At 46.2% G+C, this 26,528-nt stretch overlaps 1 protein-coding gene and 1 pseudogene across 6 annotated transcripts in view; one reads left to right on the top strand and one right to left on the bottom strand.

Annotated features, from left to right (window-relative positions):
* DLGAP1 (DLG associated protein 1) overlaps nt 1-26,528 on the top strand; it is a 288,426-nt gene that overhangs the window by 212,692 nt on the left and 49,206 nt on the right. For 4 of the 6 annotated variants that reach the window (XM_065932529.1, XM_065932533.1, XM_065932531.1 and 1 more), the window contains one exon: nt 22,798-23,171. In XM_065932529.1, the coding sequence (XP_065788601.1) occupies nt 22,798-23,171 (374 nt within the window). The remainder of the gene's footprint in view (nt 1-22,797; nt 23,172-26,528) is intronic. The other 2 variants (XM_065932530.1, XM_065932532.1) reach the window with 1 other exon arrangement.
* Nucleotides 25,929-26,028, bottom strand: LOC136168027 (U6 spliceosomal RNA; annotated as a pseudogene).

Here is a 26,528-nt window from a genome sequence, read left to right as displayed (position 1 = left end):
GAAAGATCCCCTGGAGAAGAAAATGGCAACCCACTCCAGTATTCTTGCCCGGAGAATCCCAAGGACAGAGGAGCCTGGCGGGCTGCAGTCGATGGGGTGGAAAAGAGTTGGACATGACTGAGCCACTAAGCATGAGCAACCATTCTCTTAAACTCAAAAATATTTTTTTACAACATACTTCCTAATCCCTCTTAGGTTAGCAATAGGAAAATGGACTAAAATGAGAGCCTTTGAGACACGTTTAGTAGAAAAGCTTTGGTTGTTTTGCTTATTTTTAGCTCAGGTAAACATCTGGGGAGTAACTAAAAATAAAAACGCATCTGATGTGGTCAGTGTTTGTACTTTTCTGACTAAAATTGTGAATGTAAAGGTCACAAGAAATCAGGATTTTTGTGTGTGTCTGTAATAGGAGCAACAGCTGGTGGATGTACTGGATGACAGAGTTTTAGCCTGAGATTCAGTTTGTTTCATCACCTACCACCTACCTGGCACCAGACAGCAACTGAGACATCTGGTTGCCAATAAGATGAGATGGCATCATTGGACCATATCTGCGTACAAGTATAGCTTCAGAGTTTTGCAGGCCTTCTGCACAGGAGCAGGGGTACTGCCAGCTTACTAGCTGCTAGACAAAACAGATTTCCGTTTTGAAATAGTTGATGTTGTTGTTGTTTAGTCGATAAGTCGTGTCCAACTCTTTGGGACCCCACTAACTATATATAGCCTGTCAGGCTCCTCTGTCCATGGGATTTCCCAGACAAGCATACTGGAGAGGGTTGCCATTTCTTACTCCAAGGGATCTTCCCAACCCAGCAATAGAACCCACATCTCCTGCATTGCAGGCAGATTCTTTGCCACTGAGCCATCTAGGAAGCCGTATACTATTAATTGAGCACTTACTATGTGTCAGGTAATATTCTTAGCATTTCTCAGATAGTACTTCATTTCATCCTCCCAACAACCCTGCAAGGGTTACTATCCTCACTTCACATAGTTAAAATAACAACTGATTATTAAACAGATTAAACAGCCTTCCTTAGGCCTGCCTCCAAAACTTATACTCTGAGACATCATGCACGATTGCCTCTTGAAAACAGATATAAAGTAATTGTTGTCTGTTTGATAAGTTTTTAGTAATTTAAGTGCATCATGTTAGGACTAGTATCCTACCTAATTACTGTGCAAACTAGGGAAATTTAGTTGACTGGCCTTAAGTAGAGCTTGGAGAGGGCCTGTGCTTTTAAATTCTCAAGTACTTGAACTTAAACAGAGCGAGCTAGTCCCATGCACATCCTGCTCTCCAGTCCTCTCTAGCTGGAAGTCATTCGTGTTGACCGTGAGTGCAAAGGAAAACATACTTGAAAATGTCTTTGGTTTGTCTGTTTTGTCTTTTATGAACTGAGTGGTAATATAGAAAGTAGGGGAAAAGTTTTAATCACTGATGGGGATCCATCCTGCAAGACCTCAGAAATTCATTGCAATGTCTGCATTTTCCAAGGTACAAGACAACAGAGGCCGGGGCCAGTCATCCATGTGATTTCAGGAGGTGGAAGCTTCAGAGGATGGAAATGGGGCGTGTGTGTATGTGTGTGTGCGCGCGCTCAGTTGTGTCTGATTCTTTGCGACCCCATGGACTGTAGCCCGAAAGTCTCCTCTGTCCATGGAATTCTCCAGGCAAGAATACTGGAGTGGATTGCCTTTTCCTTCTCCAGGCGATCTTCCCAACCCAAGGATCAAACCTGAGTCCTTTGCATCTCCTGCACTGGTCGTTGGCAGGTGGGTTCTCTACCACTGCACCACCTGGAAAGCCCACTTGGGGATGGGGCGCAGTGGGGCAAAGCTGATAAAAATGGACCAGGCAAGCCACAAACCCCCACCAGAGGGGAGGGCTCGAGCTTAGCAAAGGTGCAAGACTTTCACAGGCCATTTTATTTTATCTCCGCATCTCCTCCTCTCAGTGGATGGCTCCAGGGCTGGGAGGGAGAGCATGGGGCTGCTCGAAGCTGACTGGTAAAGGAAGGCCTCTCTAAAGAGAGGATTTATGAGCTGAGACCACAGGGATGAGAAGAAAGTTTAACAGTGATCACTAGGGACAGCCGTCTGGAAGTGTGCTATCTCGCACATGGGACGTCCACGTAGGACTCTTTATGCTGGAGAAACCCCAATGTCTGAAAAGGACAGGATCTCCCTGCTCCAGTAAAACCTCCTCAGGGAGGTTTCAAGGGTTTTTGCAATACTGGAATTTTGTTGTATCAAATAACATAGAAGGAAAGAAGAAAGAGCCTCCTTCCTGTGTTTGTGGGGCTTCCCTGCTGGCTTAGAAATAAAACATCTGCCTGCAGTGGAGGAGACCCAGGTTTGATTCTGGGTTGAAATGGCTACCCACTCCAGTATTCTTGTCTGGAAAATTCCATGAATGGAGGAGCCTGGCGGGCTACAGTCCACTGGGTTGAAAAAGAGTCGGACACGACTGAGCGACTATCACTTTTCCTGTGTCTGAGACATTAGTGCCACACCAAATCCTCTTTCATGATATCAACTATATCATTGGGACGTCCCTGGTGGTCCAGTGGGTTAGACTCCCTGTTCTTTAATGCAGGGGTGCTGGGTTCAATCCCTGGTCAGGGAACTAGATTGTGCTTGCTGCAACTGGTACCCCCAAATAAATGAAAAAAAAAAAAGAAAGAAACCTACATCATCTGTCTTGTGACACTGTGAGGTCATCGATGCCATCACCCTAACTCAATGGATAAGGAAATAAGGTGAGAGCTGAGTCATCTGAAGTCCCTCCAGTAACTGGCAAGTCAGGATTGAACCAGCTCTGGTCACCTTTAAGGCACCACTGGAGGAAGCTGGGCCACCACAGCTGAACATATCTCTGAAGTAGAGATGACCTGGTTTGGTGATCTCTTGTGTTATCCCATTTGCCAAACAAAATCATTTAAGCCAACATTCAAGTAGAGCAGGAAACAAAGACCTACTTTATCACTAATTTCTCTCTGCTCTCATCCCAAAAGCATCAGCACAGGACCGGAATAAGCAGAACGTGACAAGTGCTACAGGAAAGATAGGCAGGAGGCGCTCACGGAACACAAAGGAAGTGAATCCTGAAGCATGAAGTTTCCCAAGCCAGGAAGGAGGCTTAGCATCTGTAAAGTCACTGCCTAAGTGCCAGGCCAAACAGATCAATTAGTAAATCAATAAAAGGTTTAAGAGTAAAATTAAGAGTGACTCAGATGTTAAAGGCATTCATTTTCTCCAATCACAGCAAGTCTAGAGGCAGGGCAGCCAATGAATATACAAAACCAGCTTCTTGTCATCTTCTGTCTTCTGGAGTAGAGGCTCCTTGTGGTCCCCAGATGGCAGCCACAGTTCAAGGTGTCTCTCACTGATGACTATGTCCAGCGGAAGAAAAGGGATGTCCCTGACTTGTGTCACTGTAAAAAAAAAAAGGAGGCTAACTTTCAGCAAAGCACCTGCAAGAGAATTTTCTTCTCATCCTTTATCTTGCAGAACGGTGAAGATTGAGCCTTCACATCTAGAGAGGGGTCTACCTCCCTGAAAAGTCATGCATGCCCAAAGTTGTTAGTTGTGAAAATGTCGGGAGAGGCGAAAATTATACACCGCGTGCATACGTGCTTCAGTCAAGTCCGACTCTTTGCGACCCATGGGCTGTAGCCTGCCAGGTTCCTCTGTCATGGAAATATTCCATGCCCTCCTCCAGGGGATCTTACCCACCCAGAGATCAAGCCCAGGTCTCTTTCGTCTCCTCCACTGGCAGACGGGTTCTTTACAATAATCGCTAGCTGGAGAGCCTGATAGACATTGCAGTCAGGTGGAGAGGAATTATATGCCAGTGTTTGGCTGTCTCACAGGTACATGTTCCTTATGTTTAAAATATCAGTAAAGAAATAAAGAAAGAAAAAAGAAAAAGAAAAAAAAAATCAGTAAAATAACAATGTTAAGAGGTTTTCATTATTTTTTTTAAATGTGGCAATTGTATGAAATTTCCTTCAAAAACAAATGGTTTAAAAAAAGACAAAATGGACAAAACCATATATTGTAAAACTATTTAATCAGGCCTCAGCAGTGAAGAAATATTAGTGTACCTAATTTTTATTCTGACATTTGTACTTTTTTGTGATTATAGTAGTAATGCATGTTCACTGTTTTTTTTTTTTTTAATTGGAAAATTCCGAGAAGCCCAAAGAATAAAGTAAAAATCATCCACAGACCACCACTTGGTTATCACGACTCAGTGCTGAGTGTGTTTATCTAGAGTTGCAGTCGAAAGTGACTTCACATTTTCTGCCAAATGAAGGCGAGCTACTGCCAGTCCGTTTAGAGGGGGGAAAGCAACAAATAAACATACAGGTTGAGTTACAGAGTGAAACATGGCACATAACCTGGGCAGAGGGGAAGAATTGTCATTGTTTTCTTTCTTTTTTTCCCTAAAGGGGTGTCTTTCTGGTTTGTTGACTTTCTGTTTTACAGAGCAGGTCTAACCCCGCCAGCTCTGTAACTGAGGAAAGAACACAAGTATATCCTGGAGAGCCAGGTCTGCGGGGTAGCTCTGGTTGGGAGGAACGGGGAACCAGGTACGGGAACCGAGGCCAAGTCTCAACCCGGTGAGTTACAGCCTTGGTTTACAGCCGTGGTCCTCAGAGTTACATCAGGCCAGGGCACCGGGGCCCCGGCTCTAGAAAAGCCACTAGAATGCTCACATTGGCACGTTCAGAAAGGCTTTGTCTGTCTGTCCTCTTCGAAGCAGCCCCTGCAAGGGGGCAGGGTGAACAAGAGTTTAATTTTGCATTTCCACTTTTTTACTATATATTTGGCTACACTGGGTTCAGTCCTGGCTTGTGGGATCTAGTTCTCTGACCAAGGCTCAAACCCAGGCCCCCTGCATTGGGAGCACAGTCTTAGCCACTGAGTCACCAGGAAAGCCCCTGCACTTTCAATTCTTAAAAGGAAATCTGAACATCTCTGCATCTAACAGCAAACAACAGCAAGGCTGCTTTTAGAAATGCTGGAACCTGCCTGGGCAGGAATCTGTTATGAATGCTGTTGGCTTTTGTTTTTTTTAAGGCCTCTTTTTCTTTATTTTTATGACTCTCTTTCAGGCACACTTGTTAGTGGCACTACTAGTGTCTGGGTAAATGGTTTGCTTGCTGCATGCTGTTAAAAATCTACTGAAAGACAAACAGTATCCTTCCACCAGAGAGCCGTATGACTTTGGGAAAGTTACTTAACCTCTCTGGTCCTCAGAAAGTTCAAGGCAGAGGTTCAGAGTGGCAGCTTGGAAGAGATCTTAGAGATCATGGAGCTCTGCTCCTCCTTACAATCTGGGACTCAGAGAGGGTGAGTGACCAGCCAAAATTCCAACAGCTTCCCCAGTGTTTTATTAACATTTTGATTTTTTAAAAGGAGTCCAGTGAATTTAGAAATTAATTGGGTTGTGTTTCAAGAGCAAATGAACAAGAGACTTCAGTATCAAAGAATGAAAACTAAGGCCTTGAGAAATAGGTATGATACTTTATAATAGCTATCCAAATGGGTTTGTAGGAAAGAAATGTGAACTAAGATGTGACACATTCTATGCACAATATTTACCCCCCCTCCAAATATTTATGGGATACCCCCTTGGAACTTAAAATCCAATAAAGAACTGAAGATAATCATGATGTAGTAAGTGCTCTGTCAGATAAAAAGTGAGGTGTTCTCATGAGAACTAAGAGAAGGCATTTAGCAGGACTTCTGGAAGCCTTCCTGGAAGAGGTGACATCCCAGCTGGTATATGAAGAAGAAAGAGAGCACAAAGTTCCTGCAGGGAAATTCCATCTGCAGAGGCCAGGGAGCTCAATGGCTCAATCTAAAGGTAAAAGCTGTCAAGAGGATATGAAGTTCTGAGACCTTAAAGATGAGAAACTAAGTAATTCAGAATCTCCAAAGCCCTGGACGCTGGTCTTTATTCCGAGGGCAGAACTGTCAGCTGGATCCGTTCAGAATCTCCCACTGCCATTCAGAGAATGTACAATAGTTTGGAGGCAGGGACCAGACAGACTCAGTGAGAATGATTAGAAAAAATATTTCTCAAGCTCTTTGGACAAACAAGTTACATTTTACGTGCTAAGCCAGGATGTACCCAGACTTGGGGACACACACTGAAACAAGTGTCACAAAACTGAACTGACTGCCTTTGTTTGATGGACTCTTAAGTTTTCTAATCCACTCCATTTTTTTTTTTTTTCCTTTTTTTAATGGTGAAACTATGGGACCCACCTCAATTGACTCATGACCCATTAATAAGTCACACCTGGTAGTCTGAGGCACCTGGAGGTAGGAATTTTGGCTGTCATCCTCCAGAGAGGAGATAACAGGATCCACGAAAGCAGAAATGAGGACTGTAGGAGGTGGAAAGATTCCAGAAGGATTTAAGAGAGAGGAGGGTTAGGGCCTAAAGGAATTAAGAGGTTGTGATTAAACTCATATGAAAACTAGTCTTTGGCTAAGATGGGGTATGTTAACTTGAAGAATCTACCTGGAGGGTAAAGATACTGGGTGTTTGAAAAAAAAAAAAAATCCCATTTTGTTTGGTCAATACAAGTGTAGCCCTTCATTTGAGGTCTACCTAAAGAAAATCATTTGAGGTCTATCTGAAGAAAAACTAAAGATTAAATTATGTAACTCCAGAAAATGGTCAAGTTTTACTAAAAGAGGGAGCAGAATGGTGGCACTGAAATGGAAGAAATCATTCCTGGGGAGGCTCTGCAGCGAGCCTCAAAATCCTACTTAGAAAGAACAGGCAAGCTCACATCCCCAGGAAATAACCCAGATCAAAGTCTCACCTGGTTCTTTGCTGTGGCTGCCACCAGCTTTTCTAAGACTGAGAACAGGGTAAGTATAGCCTTTGACTTTTCACACAGCAAACCGTTGGCAGGAGCTAACTGCTTTACAAAGTTGGCACCACTTTTAGAACCCCTGATCGCTAGTTCAGGAAGGGAGCAGGCGTTGCTTATGCACTTCTTGTAAAAAATGAAAATCCATTAACTTTATTCTTCACGCACGCTCTCCAACAGCATCAGGTCAAAGGGGCTTTTTTCCCTTCCTCTTTTGAGAGCTTTCCAGAGTCCCAATCTGGCTCCTTCTAAATCTTTTCTTTTACAAAACAATAGGGAGGGGTGGTAGCCTGTGGCTAGTTGAGGATTTTGAACAATAGGTGTTTCTGAGCCGGGTTTATTGAAATGGTCCTGTCGGTGTCCTGGGGGGGATTGTAAATGAGATGTCGACAGGAGCTCTTTTGTGTGGACTGCATTCGGCCTCAAAGAGAGGAATTTCCTTTCTGTGCTAGTATTTAAAGTAGATTTGTTGCTGCTTTCCCTGGAACTTTTTATCCAACTGCCGGAGCTAACAGCACTGGATGAGTCACTCAGTGTGGCCGAGACTTCCTCCCCTCCCTGGCAGGGCTCTGACTCTCAGGCATTTACATTCAGAAAGGACGGCTCCTAAGAAGATTGCTCGGATTTTCATCAGCTTGAGCCTCTTTTTCAGATCGTCACGGTGACCTGAGCCGGCAGCCATCCTGACCCCCCAGGAGCCGGCAGCCACGCCGGGCTGTTTCTCTTACTCCCTGGAAGACTTCTGGCTGTTTTGTTTCCTTTTCTTTTTTAAAATCCAGGGAGGGAGAGACAAACATCTCCTCCGTCTTAGGCCTTTCCCTCCCCCTTCTTTGTAAATGACAGGCAATTTCAGTTTACTGTAATTACTTCGGGCTGAGGTTGGACTAACCCCACCCTTAGAAGATAAGGTAACCGTTTTATTACCTCTCAGCCAGGTGCCTGGGGGTGACAAGGCTGCCTTTTATCTGGAGACGTGACAAGGTTATCAGCAACTGAAAGGGGCTGAACCTTTGAGCAGTGGCCATCAAGATGCTTTCCCTTCCCTGGGATCAATTTCCTAACTCATTATTGGGAGTTAATTTTGATCCAAGACCAGAGCTGGTGGTTTCGTCCAGTGTTTCCGCATTCCTGCACTTCAGCCCTGTACAGATGAATGGTGTAAATTGCAACTGCCAGCCAATCCCGTAACAGGAGCTTGACATTCTAACCACAGCCCCAAAGGTACAACCCACAGAATAGTTGAAAGTTCTCATTTGGTAGCTTTGCAGTGGGCATAGTTGCTTTTTTCCAAGAATTTATTGATAAAACCCTTCCCCTATGACAGTAGAAATCCAAAAGAATCAAACTCTATCACCTTTACTAGCCAAGGTTACATCAGGAGGCAGTTCAGGGCTTCTTTTACTTTTAAAATTAAAAAAAAAAAAAAACACTTTTTATTTCGTATCGGAGGATGGCCAATTAACAAAGTGTTGTTGATAGTTTCAGGTGAAGAGTGAACAGACTGCTGTACATGTACATGTATCCTTGTTTTAGATTTTTTTTAAGAATTCGTGCTTGATGTATTTCTGTTTGCAGTTCACTGACACACATTGGTTTATTCTTAAATCAAGCTTGTTTTACATGGATTCTCTGGGTTATCTCTTGGATGGGAAATGTGGGATTAAAAACTTCTGTTTTGAAAACGATTTTCCTACTGTGTCCTGGGTAGAGCTTTAGTGAACGAGGAATGCTCTTGCAGATAAACTTCTAGGCAAGTGTCCTGAGCCGTGCTGTGCTATGCCTAGTCGTTCAGTTGTGTCGACTCCTGAGTTGCATCAAGAGAGCGCTGCACCCAGCCTGGACTTAGCTCAGAACCACCCTCCTGTCAGGACACATGAGGGTGGGTCGAGGAGAAGAATGTTACTTTTATCTCTTTTGACCTGAAGTCAGATCACAGCTGAGGGTAGGGGGTGAGAATGGCGAAGAGAATGATGGAAGAAATGACTCAAAACACACACAGAACACACACAACCTTGCAGATATGAAGTGTTTTTATCTCCAAGGACGCATCAGACTACTGCATTCTGTAATTTATGAAGATAACATTCCACACTGTAGAAAGATGCCAGTTAAAAGCCACTATTAGTACCCCTTCCCAAGTGGCGCTAGTGGTAAAGAACCCACCTGCCAATGCAGGAGACAAAAGATGGGGGTTCGATTCCTCGGTCGGGAAGATCCCCTGGAGGAGGGAATGGCAACCCACTCCAGTATTCCTGCCTGGAGAATCTCGTAGACAAAGAAGCCCCGCAGGTACAGTCCATGGGGTCATAAAGAGTGGGACAGGGCTGAAACGACTTAGCATCTATTGCCATTATTAAAAAAAAAAAAAAAAAAAGATGTTTCTAAGGACAGCATGTGAAAACACACACAGTGACAAACCAACAAACATCCACAACTCCATACAGTCAAGGACGGAGAGAAGTTGTTAAAAGTGTTATTGAATTTGATCTTCGATTCCTCTTTTCCTTTAAACCTTTTCTTAGAAACCTTGCCCGCCCACCCGGGCAAGCCCACCACCGCCCAGTCAGTACCCATCCACCACCCTCCCCCTGGGCTGGGCTGGGCCAGAGTTCTAGCCAGGACCAGACACGCCTGGGAGAAGGAGGCTCTGATGCCCGAGGCACCTGAAGCTGTGGTCACCATCCTTCAGTGACTCTGCAACCCCGCGGGCTAGAGCCCGCCAGGCTTCTCTGTTAATGGAATTCTCCATTTCCTTCTCCAGGGGATCTTTCTGACCCAGGGATCAAACCTGAGTTTCCTGTGTCTCTTGCGTTGACAGGTGGATTCTTTACTACTGAGCCACTAGAAGCCTCCAGAGGTTCTGAAAACCAGAGACCAAAACCTGACCTGGCAGCTCCTTGCAGCGTGACCATTTCACTTCTTCCAGCAGACAGACGCCTTAGCGTCCGCATGCTCCCGGGGTGTGTCACGCATATCAGTTTTCTACAATCCAAGAAGTTACAAGTCCCTAGCACGTTTGACTGAGAGAGTCAGAAAAGGGCTTTTGGACACTGTTCTCATGAGGGTTCAACGGAGACTCTTAAGGACCCAAGTAGAGGATGGCTCTTTAACAGAAGAGAAAGGAGGCTTAGATGGGAAGAACCCAGGTTCAAATCAGACCCCAAGGTGGAGAATGTGTGTATCCCCACCATGTTTCCCCTTTAGTAATCCTAAGTTTGTTTTTGATATCTGTAAGTCTGTTTCTGTTTTGTAAACAAACTCATTTGTGTCATTTTTGAAAAACTAGATGCCACAGGGAACTCTCTGGCAGTTCAGTGGTTAGGACTCTGTACTTTCAATGCAGATGAGCCCAGGTTCCATCCCTGGTCAGGGAACTAAGATCCCACAAGCTGCATGGCATGGCCAAAAAAAGAAAAAGAAATTAGATTCCACATATGAGCTATATATCATGTGATATTCTCTTTCCCTGACTTACTTCACTTACTATGATAATATCTAGGTCCATCCATGTTGCTGCAAATGGCATTATTTTGTTCTTTTTCATGGCTGAGTAATAGCCCATTGTATATATATATAAACCACATCTTCTTATCTAGTCCTTCTGTCAGTGGCATTTAGGTTGCTTCCATATCTTGGCTGTTTTAAATAGTGCTGCAAGGAATAATGGGGTACATGAATCTTTCTTACTTCTTAAAGGCTTTCCCAGGATATATATAGCCAGGAGTGATTGCAGGATCAAATGGCAGTTGTTTTTAGTTTTTTAAGGAACTGTTCTCCATAGTGGCTGTACCAGTTTGCATTCCCACCAACAGTGTGGGAGGGTTCTTTGGATATTATTCAGTGGTGGCAATGACCAAAACCCCACTGAAGAGTGGAAATGGAAATGCAGTCTGTAAATGGCCCTTTACGCCCCCACTGTAACGGCTGATGGTGTTTGCTGTGTGGTGTGGATAGAGAGAGACCGGTGCGGGGTTGGGAGGTTGGGGCCTGGCCAAATTCTCTGGACCTGTGTCCTCATCTGTCAGTGACACAGCTGGTTAATGGGGTGTCTTTTGAAGGCTGATCCTGTCATCTGGGAGTCAGTAAGGGGCCGCTGGCGTTCTGTCTGGGCCCAGTGAGCTGGTAGACGGTATTCCACAATTTAACCCACAGTCTTCCCTGGTTTTCCTTTGAGAAGTGGGGTTCCAGGGAGGAAGGAGGAAAGAGGCCGGATGAATAATTAGCTGCCTCACTGCACAGACCAGGCCCTCACATGCCCTGCTCTGCAGACACAAGTAATCATTCCTCCTCATTGCGCTCCAGCCCTCAAGAAGGCAAGCAGGAGGCAGCTTCTTGCTCCTTTGCTTCCTCATGCATCCTGCCTGTCTGGCCAGGTTTGTCTGGAGCAGAAGCTTCTGCTCCAGGCTGGGCCCTTCCACCAAACGCTGTGTCCACAGGGAAGCAGCGTCACGAGTTCTGCCTTCTCTCCGGAGTCCAGAGGGTTGGCCAGTGAGCAGAGGTTCCTGATCAACTCAGCCACAAGTTTCACCCAGCCTGACAGACACTCCTGGCCTCGCTTGGTTTGGACACAGGTCACTGACGCTGCATGGCCAGCTCACTGTTTCAGGGGAGACCAGTGGGCAGTGTGTGCCCGAGTGCCCATCAGTCACTCTCTCCGGGGGGGCTGGCATCCCTGAGGTCTGCTGTATGGCCCAGACACAGCCCCATGGAAGAGTCCTGCTGGGCTGTGTTTGTATGGTGGGTGTCTTTTGCTTTTCAGGTCCCATGGTGCATGTGACACTAGTTCTCATGAAATGAGACCAGGAATAATGAGGAGTCAAAGAATAAACTGTGGTGCTGGAGAAGACTCTTGAGAGTCCCTTGGACTGCAAGGAGATCCAACCAGTCCATCCTAAAGGAGATCAGTCCTGGGTGTTCATTGGATGCTGAAGCCCCAATACTTTGGCCACCTGCTGCGAAGAGCTGATTCATTGGAAAAGACCCTGATGCTGGGAAATACTGAGGGCAGGAGGAGAAGGGGACAACAGAGGACAAGATGGTTGGATGGCATCACAGACTCAACGGACATGAGTTTGAGCAGATTCCGGGAGATAGTGAAGGACAGGGAAGGCCGGCGTGCTGCAGTCCATGGGGTCGCAGAGTCAGACAGGACTTAGGGACTGAACTACAGCAAAGAGTAAAAGTGGAAGGAGCTGAGGAGGGAAGGCAGCTGCCTGGGGCAAGGGCAGTGAGCCCGTGGCACCTCCCACAGCCAGCTACTTGTGCCCCAGGGTAAAACCAGGAGAGGGTGGAGGAAGTTCAGAAGATAATCCACAGGACTCATTGCTTCCAGCTGACAGAGGTGGGCCATTCACAGTCTAACTCCTTGTCAAAAGTCGGCCAGTCACAGCTGGACTTGGCCAGCACTCAACCAGGGCCAAAGAGAAACGGGTATCGGTGACAGGAGGTTGTGTCACAACATCCAAGGTCACAGACTGGCTTTGCTGAGTATTCATTTTCCTTTCTACCCTGGTGACCTTGCCTTCCTGATTATTAGTCCCTTTTTCTTCTCCAGGAAGTCCCCTCTCATCCCTGTTCCTTCCTTCAGGTAACAAGTATTTACCACCATTCCACTATGTGCCACGCATGATCGAAGTACTGCAGTCGTCATGAACACAATGGACAACAATGCCTGACCTTGTGATCCTTATATCCTTAACTAATTACTCTGTCTCAGTCTGGGGGCGGGGGGGGGGGGGTGGATTCAGCTAACAGAGAATATAGGCAAGTGTTGCTGAGAAGTGACATCTCACAAGAAAAGAAAGCTGGCTGATGAGAAGCTTAATAGAAAAATGTCCTTCCCCACTCCTGACACCATCCTCACCACAGGTTTCCCAGGCTTGTCTTACAAGACTCAAGTCTGCTGGAGCCCGAGGAAATAGGGGACCAGCTGCCCAAACAGGAAACTTTACTTCATTCTGTAACCCTGACCTTGAGCCCCAAACCTTCCCCTCCTGTCAACAGTCCATTCAACCCAGGAAGACTTGCTGACCTGGCAGGGACAAATTTTGAAAACTGCACAAAATGTTACAGACATTAAAAAAGAAAAAAAAAAAAAATCCCTAGGCCCTAGAGGAAGTGGTATATCTGATTCAGTGGTTAGAAATCGCTTCATAAAGTCATGGAACAAATGGAAGTCTAATCCTAACAGATGACACTGCCGGGGCAGTTACTTGTGTGCGTGGATGACTCAGTAGCACCTGTTGGAGAAGCTGGGAAAATGAGCCGTGAAATCCTGAAGGCATTCCCTGCTAAAAGCGACAGCCCCACCTGGCAAATTAGTAAACCGGGCGTTCTCAACATCCTGCCTGGAACCTTTGTGCCCAGTTCTATGAAGGCTGTGACTCACCTGAGTTACCGGTCAAATGATTCTTACTCAGAGCTCTCAGTTTTTAACCTTTAATATTAAATGATCGAGGCAACCTCTAGCCAAATGTCCATCTACTTTCAAGATGTTCCTTTGAAATGATTGATTTTAGGCAACAACTGGTTTTACAAAGGGCAACCCTCAATTTCTCTAGTGTTTAACAGGTTGCCAAGCTTCATTAAAGGTCCACATTAGAGGCTTTCGGCCTCAGTCCCTGGACCTGGGCCTTCTAAAATGATTTTCCTCCAAGCATCATTTAACTTCCTTTAATTTACTTAATTAATGGAATATTCTGAAGGGAACAGTTACTTTGATCTGAACCTCTTTCTTAGTTTCCGGTTAACATTTCCAGAGCAAGACAAGAGTGGGGTGAGGGGTGGGAGCTACCAGCAGCTCACAACTGCAATTCTTCCTCCAAATCAGGGAGGGCGGGAGGAGCCTGAGAGGAAGAAGGCTAGTCGAAAATACTGCCCTTGGCATTTTTGTGGGTGTTTGCCCCACACACAGATAAAAGGGTTGGGGGTGGGGGGGTGACGATGTGCTGCAAAGCAAGTTCTCTGGAGGCTGGGCCTGCATCTTGGAAATCTTCATCCTTGCAAATCAACAAACCGGAAACACGCGATGGGAATTAGAAATGCTTCTACCCTGAAAGTCTCCTGCAAACTAACGACAAATTCAGACAGAAATGGAAAATGCAAGTCCCACTCAGCAGGAATCCTCAGTTTCCTGGCTATTCATCCTCACAGCCATCCACCTAACCAAAAGGCCACAGCAGATTTTGCTTTGCAACTTGCCAAGGAAGCAAACACTGCTGCCCCAGGTGCTGGTTGTGGGGGGGAAAGAACAGCAACCTCAACCCACAGATCTTACCTTTCAGTAAGGGGGAAAATTTTGTTGAGGTGGTAAGTTAAAAAGCAAGACATTCTGAGTCGTGACTTCTACTCTGCGTTTTTTGAGAAGAGCAACGCTGCCCCTGTTGTTGTTTAGCCCAGTAGTCGCTGGGCTACTCTTTTGGGGACCCCATGGACTGCAGTTCGCCAGGCTCTTCTGTCCATGGGTTTTTCCAAGCAAGAATACTGGAATGGGTTTGCCATATCTTTCGCCAGGGGAATCTTTCCGATCCAGGGATCGAACCCGCGTCTCCTGCATTGGCAGGCGGATTGTTTTACCACTGAGCTACCCGGGAGGTCCGTCCCCTTTCCCAGCGTGGCTTACCTGGGAGCCCAGACTCGGAGTTCAAGGTACATCAATGATGTTCCGAGCTTTGGTCACCAGGGGGCGCGCGCGAGCAGAGCTGCCCGGAGCGATACTTCTGTTTTCTCAGACTTTGAGTTGGGAGGCGGGGGAAGGGCAAAGGGCGGAGGGAAGGGTGGGGGCGGCGAGGGAGATGCAGCTGGCTTTCAAAAAAAAATCCTTTTGTTCTCTGTAATCTTGCCGCTTGCCAGTTTAGAAGGCAAAGGTTGCCACGTTACCTGTTGCCAGGGTCCTGCGAGTGCCTGGAGAAAATGTGGGCGACAGAGGTAGCGCGCAGTCCTCGGGCTCGGTGGCTCTGCAGCCCTTTGCCCCGGCTGGGCGCTGACATTTGGAAAGCAGCTGCTGCGCGCCGAGCCGTTTGGTTGTAGTTGTAACAGAGGAGTGGCTGCGTCTTACATCATTTCCAGGCATGAAGTGCCCGGGGCTTTTTTTTTTTTAATAACTAATTTTCGGATCCCTGCCTCCTTGGAGTTTGGGACAGTACATGCACTGTGCCAGACAGCCTCACCTCAGGAAGCCCAACTTTTGCAGCAGCTTGTTAAAACAACTTGGGTGCCTCTTTAAAAAAAAAAACAAAAAAAGCTGTGACTCTGAAACAAACCTTTCCATTCTTCCTTCTGAAAACAATGTTGCGTTTGATTAGCCGCGGAGGCTCGCTGGAAGTCGGCTTTCCCCGGTGGAGCCCGGCTGCTATCGGTTGAATAGATCTCGAAGCCAGACAAGCTGGGGCTTGGGGCATTTGTCTGGCATTAGGAAGTGTCTGGAACACTGGTAACTACCAACTGGCCAGTCCTATGACTACAAGAGTTATGACACCGCCCCGCCCTCTGTCCACATCCCTCTCCGCCCTCCTCCACCGCACACAAGCCTGCTTCTCTCTACTTAACAAGGAGGAAAAGTTTAACTCCTTTCTGTGGTTTACGTGGAGGGTGGTTCTGGTGGAAATCGGTCTCCTGGCCACAGCCCTTGGGCCAAAACTAACCAGGACAGAGGCCAGCAGAAGCCCTGCCCCCCACCCCAGGAGCCCTGCGCCCCGTCCCCCGCAGCCCTCTGATCACCGCCTCCTCACCGTGGGGCCGGTGCGACCGCTGACCACCACACTCTGGGTGGCCTGGAAACGTTAAGCTGTAAATATTTTGAAACAAGGGAGCGATTTTTCCATGTGTATTTTGTTTTCGTGCAGTTTCTCTCCTTTTGCAGCGTTTTAAGGTCGCACCTGGGCACCCCTTGCTGACCACTCCAAATGTAGTCATCCTCCAGACCTTAGACCTAGACAACTGAGTTAGAAGCAGTTTCCTGGAGGTCCTCTTGGAGAGCATTGTCTTCTGGACACGGTGTTTCAGGGAAGGTTTACTAGGCAGATGAGCACAGGTGGTTTGGCTGACCGAGAAGAGATGGGATTTGAGGCCCTGTGAGCATCTGGGAGTGGCATGATTCAGCGAAGTTAGTTACCTGCCCTGAGCCTCAGTCTTACTATCAAACAAATGGGTTCAGTGAGATCTGTATTCCTGGGTCATGAGACCATGTCTATTGAATTCCTTTTTAATGGCAATGAAGAAATAGCATTTAGGTCCCTTTATGTATTTTTTAATATTTATTTGGCTGCTCCAGGTCTTTGCAGGAGGCATCTTCGCCCTTCGTTGTCTCATGGGATCTTTGGTTATGGTATGTGAATGCTTAGTTTCAACATGTAGGATCTAGTTCCCTGATGAAGAATCGAACCCTGGGCCCCCTGCATTGGGGGCACAAAGTCTTAACCACTGGACGACCAGGGGAAAAGTGTGAAAGTGAAAAAAGTGTTAAGTCGTTCAGTCCTGTCCAACTCCTTGGGACTCCATGGACAGCAGCCTGCCAGGCTCCTCTGTTCACCGGATCCTCCAGACAAGAATTCTGGAGTGGGTTGACATTTCTTTCTCCACGGGATCTTCCCAACCCAGGAATCAAATCCAGGTTTCCTGCATTGGCAGGCAGATTCTTTACCATCTGAGCCACCAGGGAAGCCAGACAAAAGCATGCGGCCATAACGATTAAATCTACAGCATCATTTCTTTTTCAAGTTCCACTGGAATAGAAGGGCCACGTGCATTTTTTAATCAATCTTTTTGAGAATGTTCCTCTTAAACATATGAAGTGTTTCCCTTACTGCATGTAAGCCCCTCACTTTCTGTTTCTGTCTTGACAAGATTTATTAAGTTTCCCATCCTTGGGCCTCACTCTACTACATCCCCCCCCTAGAGCTCAGACCTCCGTGGATTCTTTTTTTTTTTTTTTTTTGACAGAAGGCTTTATTTACTTATTTGTTCTGGGCTGCACTGGATCTTCGTTGCCACACATGGACTTTCTCTAACTTCGGGGAGTATCGGCTACTCTTTGTTGGGGCGCTCAGGCTTCTCATTGCAGTGGCTTCTCGTGTTGGCGAGCACAGGCTCTAGGGCATGTAGGCTCAGTAGTTGTGGCGCATGGGCTTAGCTGTCCCACAGCATGTGGAGTCTTCCAGAACAGGGATGAAACCGTGTCCCCTGGATTGGCAAGCAGATTCTTTTTCTTTTTTTATTAGTTGGAGGCTAATTACTTCATAACATTTCAGTGGGTTTTGTCATACATTGACATGAATCAGCCATGGAGTTACACGTATTCCCCATCCCGATCCCCCCTCCCACCTCCCTCTCCACCCAACTCCTCTGGGTCTTCCCAGTGCACCAGGCCCGAGCACTTGTCTCATGCATCTCACCTGGGCTAGTGATCTGTTTCACCATAGATAATATACATGCTGTTCTTTCGAAACATCCTACCCTCACCTTCTCCCACAGAGTTCAAAAGTCTGTTCTGTACTTCTGTGTCTCTTTTTCTGTTTTGCATATAGGGTTATCGTTACCATCTTTCTAAATTCCATATATATGTGTTAGTATGCTGTAATGTTCTTTATCTTTCTGGCTTACTTCACTCTGTATAATGGGCTCCAGTTTCATCCATCTCATTAGAACTGATTCAAGTGAATTCTTTTTAACGGCTGAGTAATATTCCATGGTATATATGTACCACAGCTTCCTTATCCATTCATCTGCTGATGGGCATCTAGGTTGCTTCCATGTCCTGGCTATTACAAACAGTGCTGCAATGAACATTGGGGTGCATGTGTCTCTTTCAGATTTGGTTTCCTTGGTGTGTATGCCCAGAAGTGGTATTGCTGGGTCATATGGCAGTTATATTTCCAGTTTTTTAAGAAATCTCCACACTGTTTTCCATAGTGGCTGTACTAGTTTGCATTCCCACCAACAGTGTAAGAGGGTTCCTTTTTCTCCACACCGTCTCCAGCATTTATTAGGCAAGCAGATTCTTAACCACTGAACCACCAGGGATGCCCCCCTCAGTGGATTCTAAATCATTTGTGGTGCTGAATCGTGAAAGTAGAATTTATAAGAAGGGGGGGAAAAAAAGAGAGAGAGAAGAGAGTGTTTAGTTTGCAAAATGAAGAAAGAGTGATGCTGGGGGAAATTGGGGGATGTACTTGTCTGAGTTTTGTCCTCAAAGTACAGTCTGAGAGATCTGAATTTCTTTTAACTTCCTATTTGATGACCGACAGGTGGTACTTCTTTGACTCCAATAACCCTGGCAGAATCATGCCAGGCTCTACACACCAGTAAAAATCTCATGGTAAAACCCCTGGAAGAACAGCTATGATAAACTTAGCATATTAAAAAGCAGAGGTATCATTTTGCTAACAAAGGTCCATACTGTCAAAGCTATGGTTTTTCCAGTAGCATATACAGATGTGAAAGTTGGACCATAAAGAAAGCCAAGTGCTAAAGAATTTATACTTTTGAATTGCGGTGCTGGAGAAGACTCTTGAGAGTCCCTTGGACTGCAAGGAAATCAAACCAGTCAATCCTAAAGGAAATCAACCCTGAATATTCATTGAAAGGACTGAGGCTGAAGCTGAAGCTCCAATACTATGGCCACCTCATGGGAAGAGTTGACTCATTGAAAAAGACCCTGATGCTGGGAAAGATTGAGGGCAGAAGGGGTGACAGAAGATGAGATGACTGGATGGCATCACTGACTCAATGGACATGAGTTTGAGCAAACTCTGGGAGATGGTGAACGACAAGGAAGCCTGGTGTGCTGCAGTGCGTGGGGTCATAAAGAGTCGAGGGACTGAACAATGATGACAACACAGAAGCCCCTGGGATGCGACCCCATGGTGGACAGTTCCCTGTTTCAGAGGGAGCCAGTCACAAATTCTTACCTCCTTTGGGCACTGGGGCTTGACCAACCTGTTGGGGAAGCAATGTCCCAGGGTTTCTTTCTGTCCAGTCTGAGCCTAGTAGATGCCTGATATCCCTGCCCTGAGAGTCCCTGTTGATCCAAGCCTCCATTTCAGTCCAGTTCAGTTCAGTTCAGTCGCTCAGTTGTGTCCGACTCTTTGTTGACCCCATGGACTGCAGCACACCAGACTTCCGTGTGCATAACCAACTCCCAGAGCTTACTCAAACTCAATGTCCATCGAGTTGATGATGTCATCCAACTGTCTCATCCTCTTTCATCCCCCTTCTCCTCCCGCCTTCAATCTTTCCCAGCATTAGGGTCTTTTCCAATGAGTCAGTTCTTCACATCAGGTGGCCAAAGTACTGGAGTTTCAGCTTCAGCATCAGTCCTTCCAATGAATATTCAGGACTGATTTCCTTTAGGATGGACTGGTTTGATCTCCTTGCAGTCCAAGGGACTCTCAAGAGTCTTCTCCAACACCACAGTTCAAAAGCACAATTCTTCGGCACTCAGCTTTCTTTATAGTCCAATTCTCACATCCATACATGATACATGACTACTGGAAAAACCATAGCTTTGACTAGACGGACCTTTGTTGGTAAAGTCATATCTCTGCTTTTTAATACACTGTCTAGGTTGGTCATAGCTTTTCTTCCAAGGAGAAAGCGTCTTTTAATTTCATGGCCGAAGGCATCACCTGCAGTAACTTTGGAGCCCAAAAAAATAAAGTCTGTCACTGTTTCCACTGTTTCTCCATCTATTTGCCATGAAGTGATGGGACCAAATGCCATGATCTTAGTTTTCTGAATGTTGAGTTTTAAGCCAATTTTTTCACTCTCCTCTTTCACTTTCATCAAGAGGCTCTTTAGTTCTTCTTCACTTTCTGCCATAAGTGTCATCTGCATATCTGAGGTTATTGCTATTTTTCCCGGCAATCCTGATTCCAGTTTGTGCTTCATCCAGCTTGGCATTTCTCATGATGTACTCTGCATATAAGTTAAATAAGCAGGGTGACAATATACAGCCTTGATGTACTCCTTTTTCCCAATTTGGAACCAGTCTGTTGTTCCATGTCCAGTTCTAACTGTCTCTTCTTGACCTGCATACAGATTTCTCAGGACGAAGGTCAGGTGGTCAGCCTCCAGAATCATTGACATGATTCCTATTGACATGGAAGAGGAGATGATAAGGGTCACTAGATGGCGCCAACTTGCATTTGGCCCTATGGGGCGTGTAGCCAACCCCATCATCACTCTAGGAATGTGACACTCCCCACCCCCCAAATCACAGGTATCACATTGTGGCAGGATTTTTACTGTAAATCACAACAAATGATATGATACTGTATTTGGCTGCATTATCCTGTTTTGATTATCCATGCTGAAAGGAAACTGGGGATAGCTGACGAGCAATCAAAAGATTATTCAGAATATCAGGCATCTGATGTTGGAAGGTGGCATTTCATTTTGTTGGTGTTTCAGTGGGCAGAATGTGTGCAGAACCCATTTTGAACAAAATAATGAGTTCACACTGTAGAAGTCCCAAGATGATCTAGTTTCTTAGATCAGATGGTGACTCAGGCGGTAAAAAATCCACCTGCAATGTGGGAGACACTGGTTCGATCCCCGGGTCTGGAAGATCCCCTGGAGAAGGAAATGGCAACCCACCCCAGTATTCTTGCCTGGAGAATCCCATGAACAGAGGAACCTGGCAAGTTAATAGTCCACGGGGTCACAAAGAGTCAGACACAACTGAGTGAGTAACACACACGCCCTAATGATGGCCACTCCCTGTCCCACCCACTGTGGTCTGCAGATGAGTAAGTGACACTGAGCATTGTCCCCTCCAAACTTCCTGCGAGTCAGAAGGTAGCTCCCTTGTGGTTACAGTGCAGGAAACTCAGTCGAGTGAAGGGAGCCATCAACCATGCACCTGTCTGCATCCCTTGGTTTCCCTGTGCTCGTGGGGAACCTGAGCCCAGCCTAGCCCTGCTCCAGCTCTGCCTCCACTGGCCACCGTGAGCCTCTGCTGGCCCTGTTATCTCTCAGGCATCTTAGCTAAAAACTGCGGAGGATGGAGGGCAGACTGCTGAGCTGTGTTCAAATGTAAAGATGTGTGAGTCACGCAGAGCTGGGATGGAAGGTTTTCCCAGGGGAGCCTCTGCCAGCCCCAGGTAACTAAGCAGCAGCCACATGTCTATTATTCTCATTGCCCCCGCTCTCAGAGCACATGTGATACCGAAGTGTTTCATCTGTGCTTTCCTCTTCCTTCAACTCTCAGACAACCCCTAGGAAGTAGTCAAGTATCTCTGTCCCTGTCCTTTATGGGTTAGGAAATTACGCCAAATCTCAGGGCAGCAGAACAGCAGGACAGAGAAAATCAATCTTCCTGTTCATTGTTCATCACAGGACACTATTTTTTTTAGTGACCTCAAGAGACACCCTGAATATTGAAGCAAGTATTTCATTCAACTAGATGGCCCAAGTGGCAGCTAGAACCGGGGTTAACTAGTTGGCATTTGCTGTGAGTGTTAACGACTGTCCCAAAGGGAGAGGCTGGGGGTCGGGCTGGGAATGAGGTGGGGGAGAAAGTGATGGAAACACAATAATCTGAACCACTTTTTAAGGGGTCTGTGGAAAGCTGTTTAAGGACTCGTTCTTTACCAAGGGAATAGTTCCCACTTCGAAACTTCCTTCATTTCTGTGTTTTCCTCCATCGTGCTCCATACATGCAAAGCTGAGAATAGTGTATCCAGCTTCCTCAAGACCAAGGGGTCACCCTCAGATGCTTGCAGGGAAGGACTGGTGGCTGCACAGACTCAGGCACCCGTGCTGATCACATCCCCTGAAGGACAGCGCTTCAGGGAGTGGGCTCCTATGGGCTGCCTGAGGGCTGATCTCCCACTAAGTGAAAGTGAAGTTTAAGTCGCTCAGTCTTGTCTGACTGTTTGCGACCCCAGGTACTGTAACCTACGGGCTCCTCTGTCCATGGAATTGTCCAGGCAAGACTACTACAGTGGGTTGCCATTTCCTTCTCCAGGGAATCTTCCTGACCCAGGGATTGAACCTGGGTCTCCTGCATCACAGGCAGACACTTTACCATCCGAGCCACCAGGGAAGCCTGATCTCCCGCTAGCGGGTGCATTTTTACAATATTTTACATATTTTCTAATAGGAGATGGATGTGCAGCGTCATCCCTCTCAGAAACAACACCACAACTCAGAACAAGAGTTTATATAGTGAGCACATACCCAGAAAAGGGTAGGAAGGAAAGGAGGAGGGAGGGAGGGAGGGAAGACAAAGGAAAAGAAAGGCAGGAAGAAAGAGAGGAGGAACTGAGTGCAGTTGAGCACAAGTTGCAGGAGCTTATGACAGTGTGCTCAGCTCACCCCCTCCCCAGCCCTCTCTCCTTTCCCGTCCAAGCCCCCCTCCACCAGCACTTTGCCCTGTTCTCAGGGTTAGAACACACAGGCTTACAACCTCTTTGCTTTCTTCTTTTTTCCAATGTTCTTTTTTTTTTCCTGATGTTCTTTATGAACCACCAGAATCTTCTCCATGAGCTACTTTGTTCAGCGTTAGCTGTGGTTAATATTTTCCCGAGAAGGCAGACTGTCCCTGGCCTCATCCGTGTTACTCATTATTTCTCAGGGTTCCCTGTTGCCTGGGAAGATTTCTACAGATGGCCAGTCCTGTCTGTTTTATGTCGGTTCACATTAATCTCCGTTTCAGAAACTTCCATCTCAGAAATCGGTGTTTTTCAGTCTCTTTCTCCTTCAGTCTTGCGGGGGGTGTCACCTTGGAGGAGGCCCACATCTGCCCCCCAAGCAGGGACCTTAGTCTATCGACAGACCTGCTTTCACGTTCAATGTCTTGATGTGTTTCGTGGGCCCTGATATCCAGTGGGTGTCAGTTACAGTATCAGCAGTTAAAACCCATGCAGAAATCAGTGTCTTTGTTTTCGCTGTCTTCCAGTGTCATCTTGCATTACAACATATAAGAAGACACCACCTCCAGTCCCACCCAGAACTACCACGAAACCTTTCATTTCTATCACAGCCCAGAGTAGCACAGAGTCAGCCCAGGACGCCTACATGGACGGACAGGGCCAGCGAGGGGATATTATCAGCCAGTCTGGACTGAGCAACTCCACGGAGAGCCTGGACAGTATGAAGGCTCTGACAGCCGCCATCGAGGCCGCCAATGCCCAGATCCACGGCCCTGCGAGTCAACACATGGGCAACAACGCCACCACCGTCACCACCACGACCGCCATGGCCACCGTCACTGCAGAAGACAGGAAGAAGGACCACTTCAAGAAAAACCGATGCCTGTCCATTGGGATCCAGGTAACAGCCTCCCTTTCTTAAAAAAATTAATTAATTAGCTATATTTTGGGGAGCTTCCCTGGTGGCTCAGCTGGTAAAGAATCTGCCTGCAATGTGGGAGATTTGGGTTCGATCCCTGGGTTGGGAAGATCCCCTGGGGAAGGGAACAGCTATCCACTCCAGTATTCTGGCCTGGAGAACTGCATGGACTGTAATAGTCCACGGGGTTGCAAAGAGTCGGGCACGACTGGGCGAGTTATTTCTGGCTGCTCTGGTCTTTGTTGCTGCGCACAGGCTTTCTCTAGTTGCAGTGAGCAGGGACTACTCTCCATTTGCCGAGTGAGGGCTTCTCACTGCGGTAGCTTCTCTTGTTGGGAAGAGTGGGCTCAGTTGTGGTGTATGGGCTTAGTTGCTCTGTAGCATGTGGAATCTTCCCGGACCAGGGATCCAACCCATGTTCCCTGCATTGGCAGGCAGATTCTTAACCACTGGACCACAAGGGAAGTTCCAACAACTTCACTCTCTGTCCTTTGAAATAGGAACCCAAACTCAAGAAATGTAAACTTTTTGTTTTCCCAGAAGATTTGCTTTCTTGCCATTTTGGATGATGTAGCTATTGTAGAACCAGACTCTCAAATTATTGGCTCTGGACTCCCCTAAGTTAAATGTAATTTTAGGGAGTTCCCTGGTGGTCCAGTGATTAGGACTCCACGATTTCACTGCCACGGGTGCAGGTTCAAACCTTGGTCAGAGAACTAAGATTTTGTAAGCCATGTGGCCAAAAAAAAAAAAAAAGTGATTTAAAAAAATTATGAAAGTGTTTGTCTATAGACATTATTAGCAATTTTTTCCCCAAAAATATTCCATTTTTTAAAAATTGAAGAATAGTTGATTAGCTGCTTTTATTTTTGTTCTTCAAATTGAATGTTGTGAGACAAGGGGATGATGATTAAACAAACATGGATGCAATATCAAACATGAAGTGCCCTCAATTCCTGAGGCACATTTTAAGTCTCAAAAAAAGAGTGGGCATCCAAGAAAAACCTGGGTTGCTTGGTGGTGTTACGGTGTGTTTGATGCTACTGAGTAACCACGTAACAAAATGTGAACTACTTCGCACAGACGTGGGAGTGATGACCAGTGAAACCAAAAGGGATGGACAGCATGGAAAGCAATAACTCACATCACAGCATCATGAGAGAAGAATGTGCACCAGGGTCAGTGTGATTGTGGGTTACTTAATCATGCGTGTCATTAAAAAGGTGGATACTCTGGCAGGCTTCTCAGTTCAGGTCACTGTTTTCTGTTGCCAGGTGATAAGATCGGACTGATTCTTGGTTGGTAGATCGGTTCAGCTTGGCTTACTCTGCTGGAAGGTTCCTTCCATCCATGTAGAGGAGTCATTCTTTCCCCTGTTTTTGTTGTGCTGTACCATTATGCAGGTGCCCTTTGAATAATAACTTCCTGACATGGCGGCCAATAAATCTGTCCATGCTAAACCAACTCTAAGGCACATCTGAGAGCAGGCATGGGGTACGTTTTCACAGCGATGATGGATGTTCACCATCTACTCTGCAGCATCCACTTTGAAAGGGCAATTAGACTTTCTCTGGTAGCAACGAGTCAAATGCTTTTATGTAACCTACAGGTTACCATGGCACGAGTTGTCGTTTCCTAAAAGAACTTGTAGCGCTGGTGGCTTGGGACCAGATGACCTAGCAGGAGGCTGGGTCTGGAGCCAGCCTCCACCCACCCTCGCCCCAACCACATCCCAGGAGCTGATTCCCTCTCACCGCCCAGAGGATTCTGAGGAGTGGGAAAGAGCAGAGGTCCCTCCTCTGTGTTGTCCCAGGCAAATTATTTCATCTTCCGGAGTCTGTTTTCTAATATAGCCCACCTAGGGTTATTTGGAGGGCTGAGTTTACAGAATGCAGCTTTCTGTGAGGGTTTCAGTTAGGGATGATGAAAAAAGATTTTGGGGATGGATAACGCTGCTGATAGTGCAACAATGTGGATGTACCTAATGCCACTGGAAATGGACACTTAAAACAGGTTAATATGGAGAATTTTATATTATGTCCATTTTGCTGTTGTTGTTCGTTTAGTTGCTAAGTCGTGTCCAACTCTGCGACCCCATGGACTGTAGCCAGCCAGGTTCCTCTGTCCAGGGGATTTCCCAGGCCAGAGTATTGGACTGGGTTGCCATTTCCTTCTCCAGGGGAGAAGGAATAACCAGTCAGTTCTCCTTTCTGGAGAGAATTAATATTACCAATATTTGCATCTCCCTGCAGGGTTATTTTGCACACATGCTTGTACTCAGTCATGTCTGACTCTTGTGACCCTGTGGACTATAGACCACCAGATTCCTCTGTCCATGGGGATTCTCCAGGCAAGAATACTGGAGTGGGTTGCCATGCCCTCCTCCAGGGGATCCTCCCAACCCAGGGATTGAACCCAGGTCTCAAGCATTGCAGGCAGATTCTTTACTGTCTGAGCCACCAGGGAAACCCAAGAATACTGAAGTGGGTAGCCTGTCCCTTCCTCAGGCGATCTTCCTGACCCAGGAATCGAACTGGGGCCTCCTGCATTGCAGGCAGATTGTTTACCAGCTGAGCTACCAGGGAATCCCTATTTTGCGCATAGTCAACCACATATATGTTTTATTTATACCTTTTTTAACCCAAATATTAGCAGCATATACCTCTCACTAGTCTATATCTTGCCTTTTTTACTTAACAATATAATTTAAAGGTAATTATTTATCAGTTGTTGTTTTTTTTTAATATGGAACGCTTCACGAATTTGCGTGTCATCCTTGTGCAGGGGCCATGCTAATCTTCTCTGTATCGTTCCAATTTTTTTTTTTTTTTTTAGTATATGTGCTGCCGAAGCGAGCACTATTTATCAGTCTTATCGTTCACTTTATTTAAAAGCTTCCATCTTTATCACCTCCCAGGTCCGCTGGTTGGTTAGGTAACTCTCCAAATAATAAAGCATTCATGCACTACATGACATCCAACTTGTATTGTTATTATTAGCCAGTAAGATGGAACTACTCTGAAATTCACAAAAAATATTGAGAACAAAGACTTTGTTTCAGAGATTGCACTGCTTCTTGATTATCTGGATATTTTAGTGAGCCAAAGAATTGTTCTTGCTCTTCTGCAAACCTTTGTTCACAGCTACAGAAGTTATATGAGAGGGCTGCATGCTTTATATGGTTGTCTCATCCAGCCCCTACATGTGCCAGCAGCCTTCTGGTATATGTGGTATGATCACCAATTCCCCAGAAATGAGAACCCAAGGTCACACATCTTATGTTGACAGAGCCTAGATTGTACCTTCACATTTATTTTTAATTAATTTATTTATTTTTTT

The sequence above is a fragment of the Muntiacus reevesi genome, chromosome 4, assembly GCF_963930625.1.
Source record: "Muntiacus reevesi chromosome 4, mMunRee1.1, whole genome shotgun sequence".
Classification (NCBI taxonomy): domain Eukaryota; kingdom Metazoa; phylum Chordata; class Mammalia; order Artiodactyla; family Cervidae; genus Muntiacus; species Muntiacus reevesi.
The sequence above is the reverse complement of the archived record's forward strand: the minus strand, read 5'-3'. Positions and strand labels throughout refer to the sequence as shown.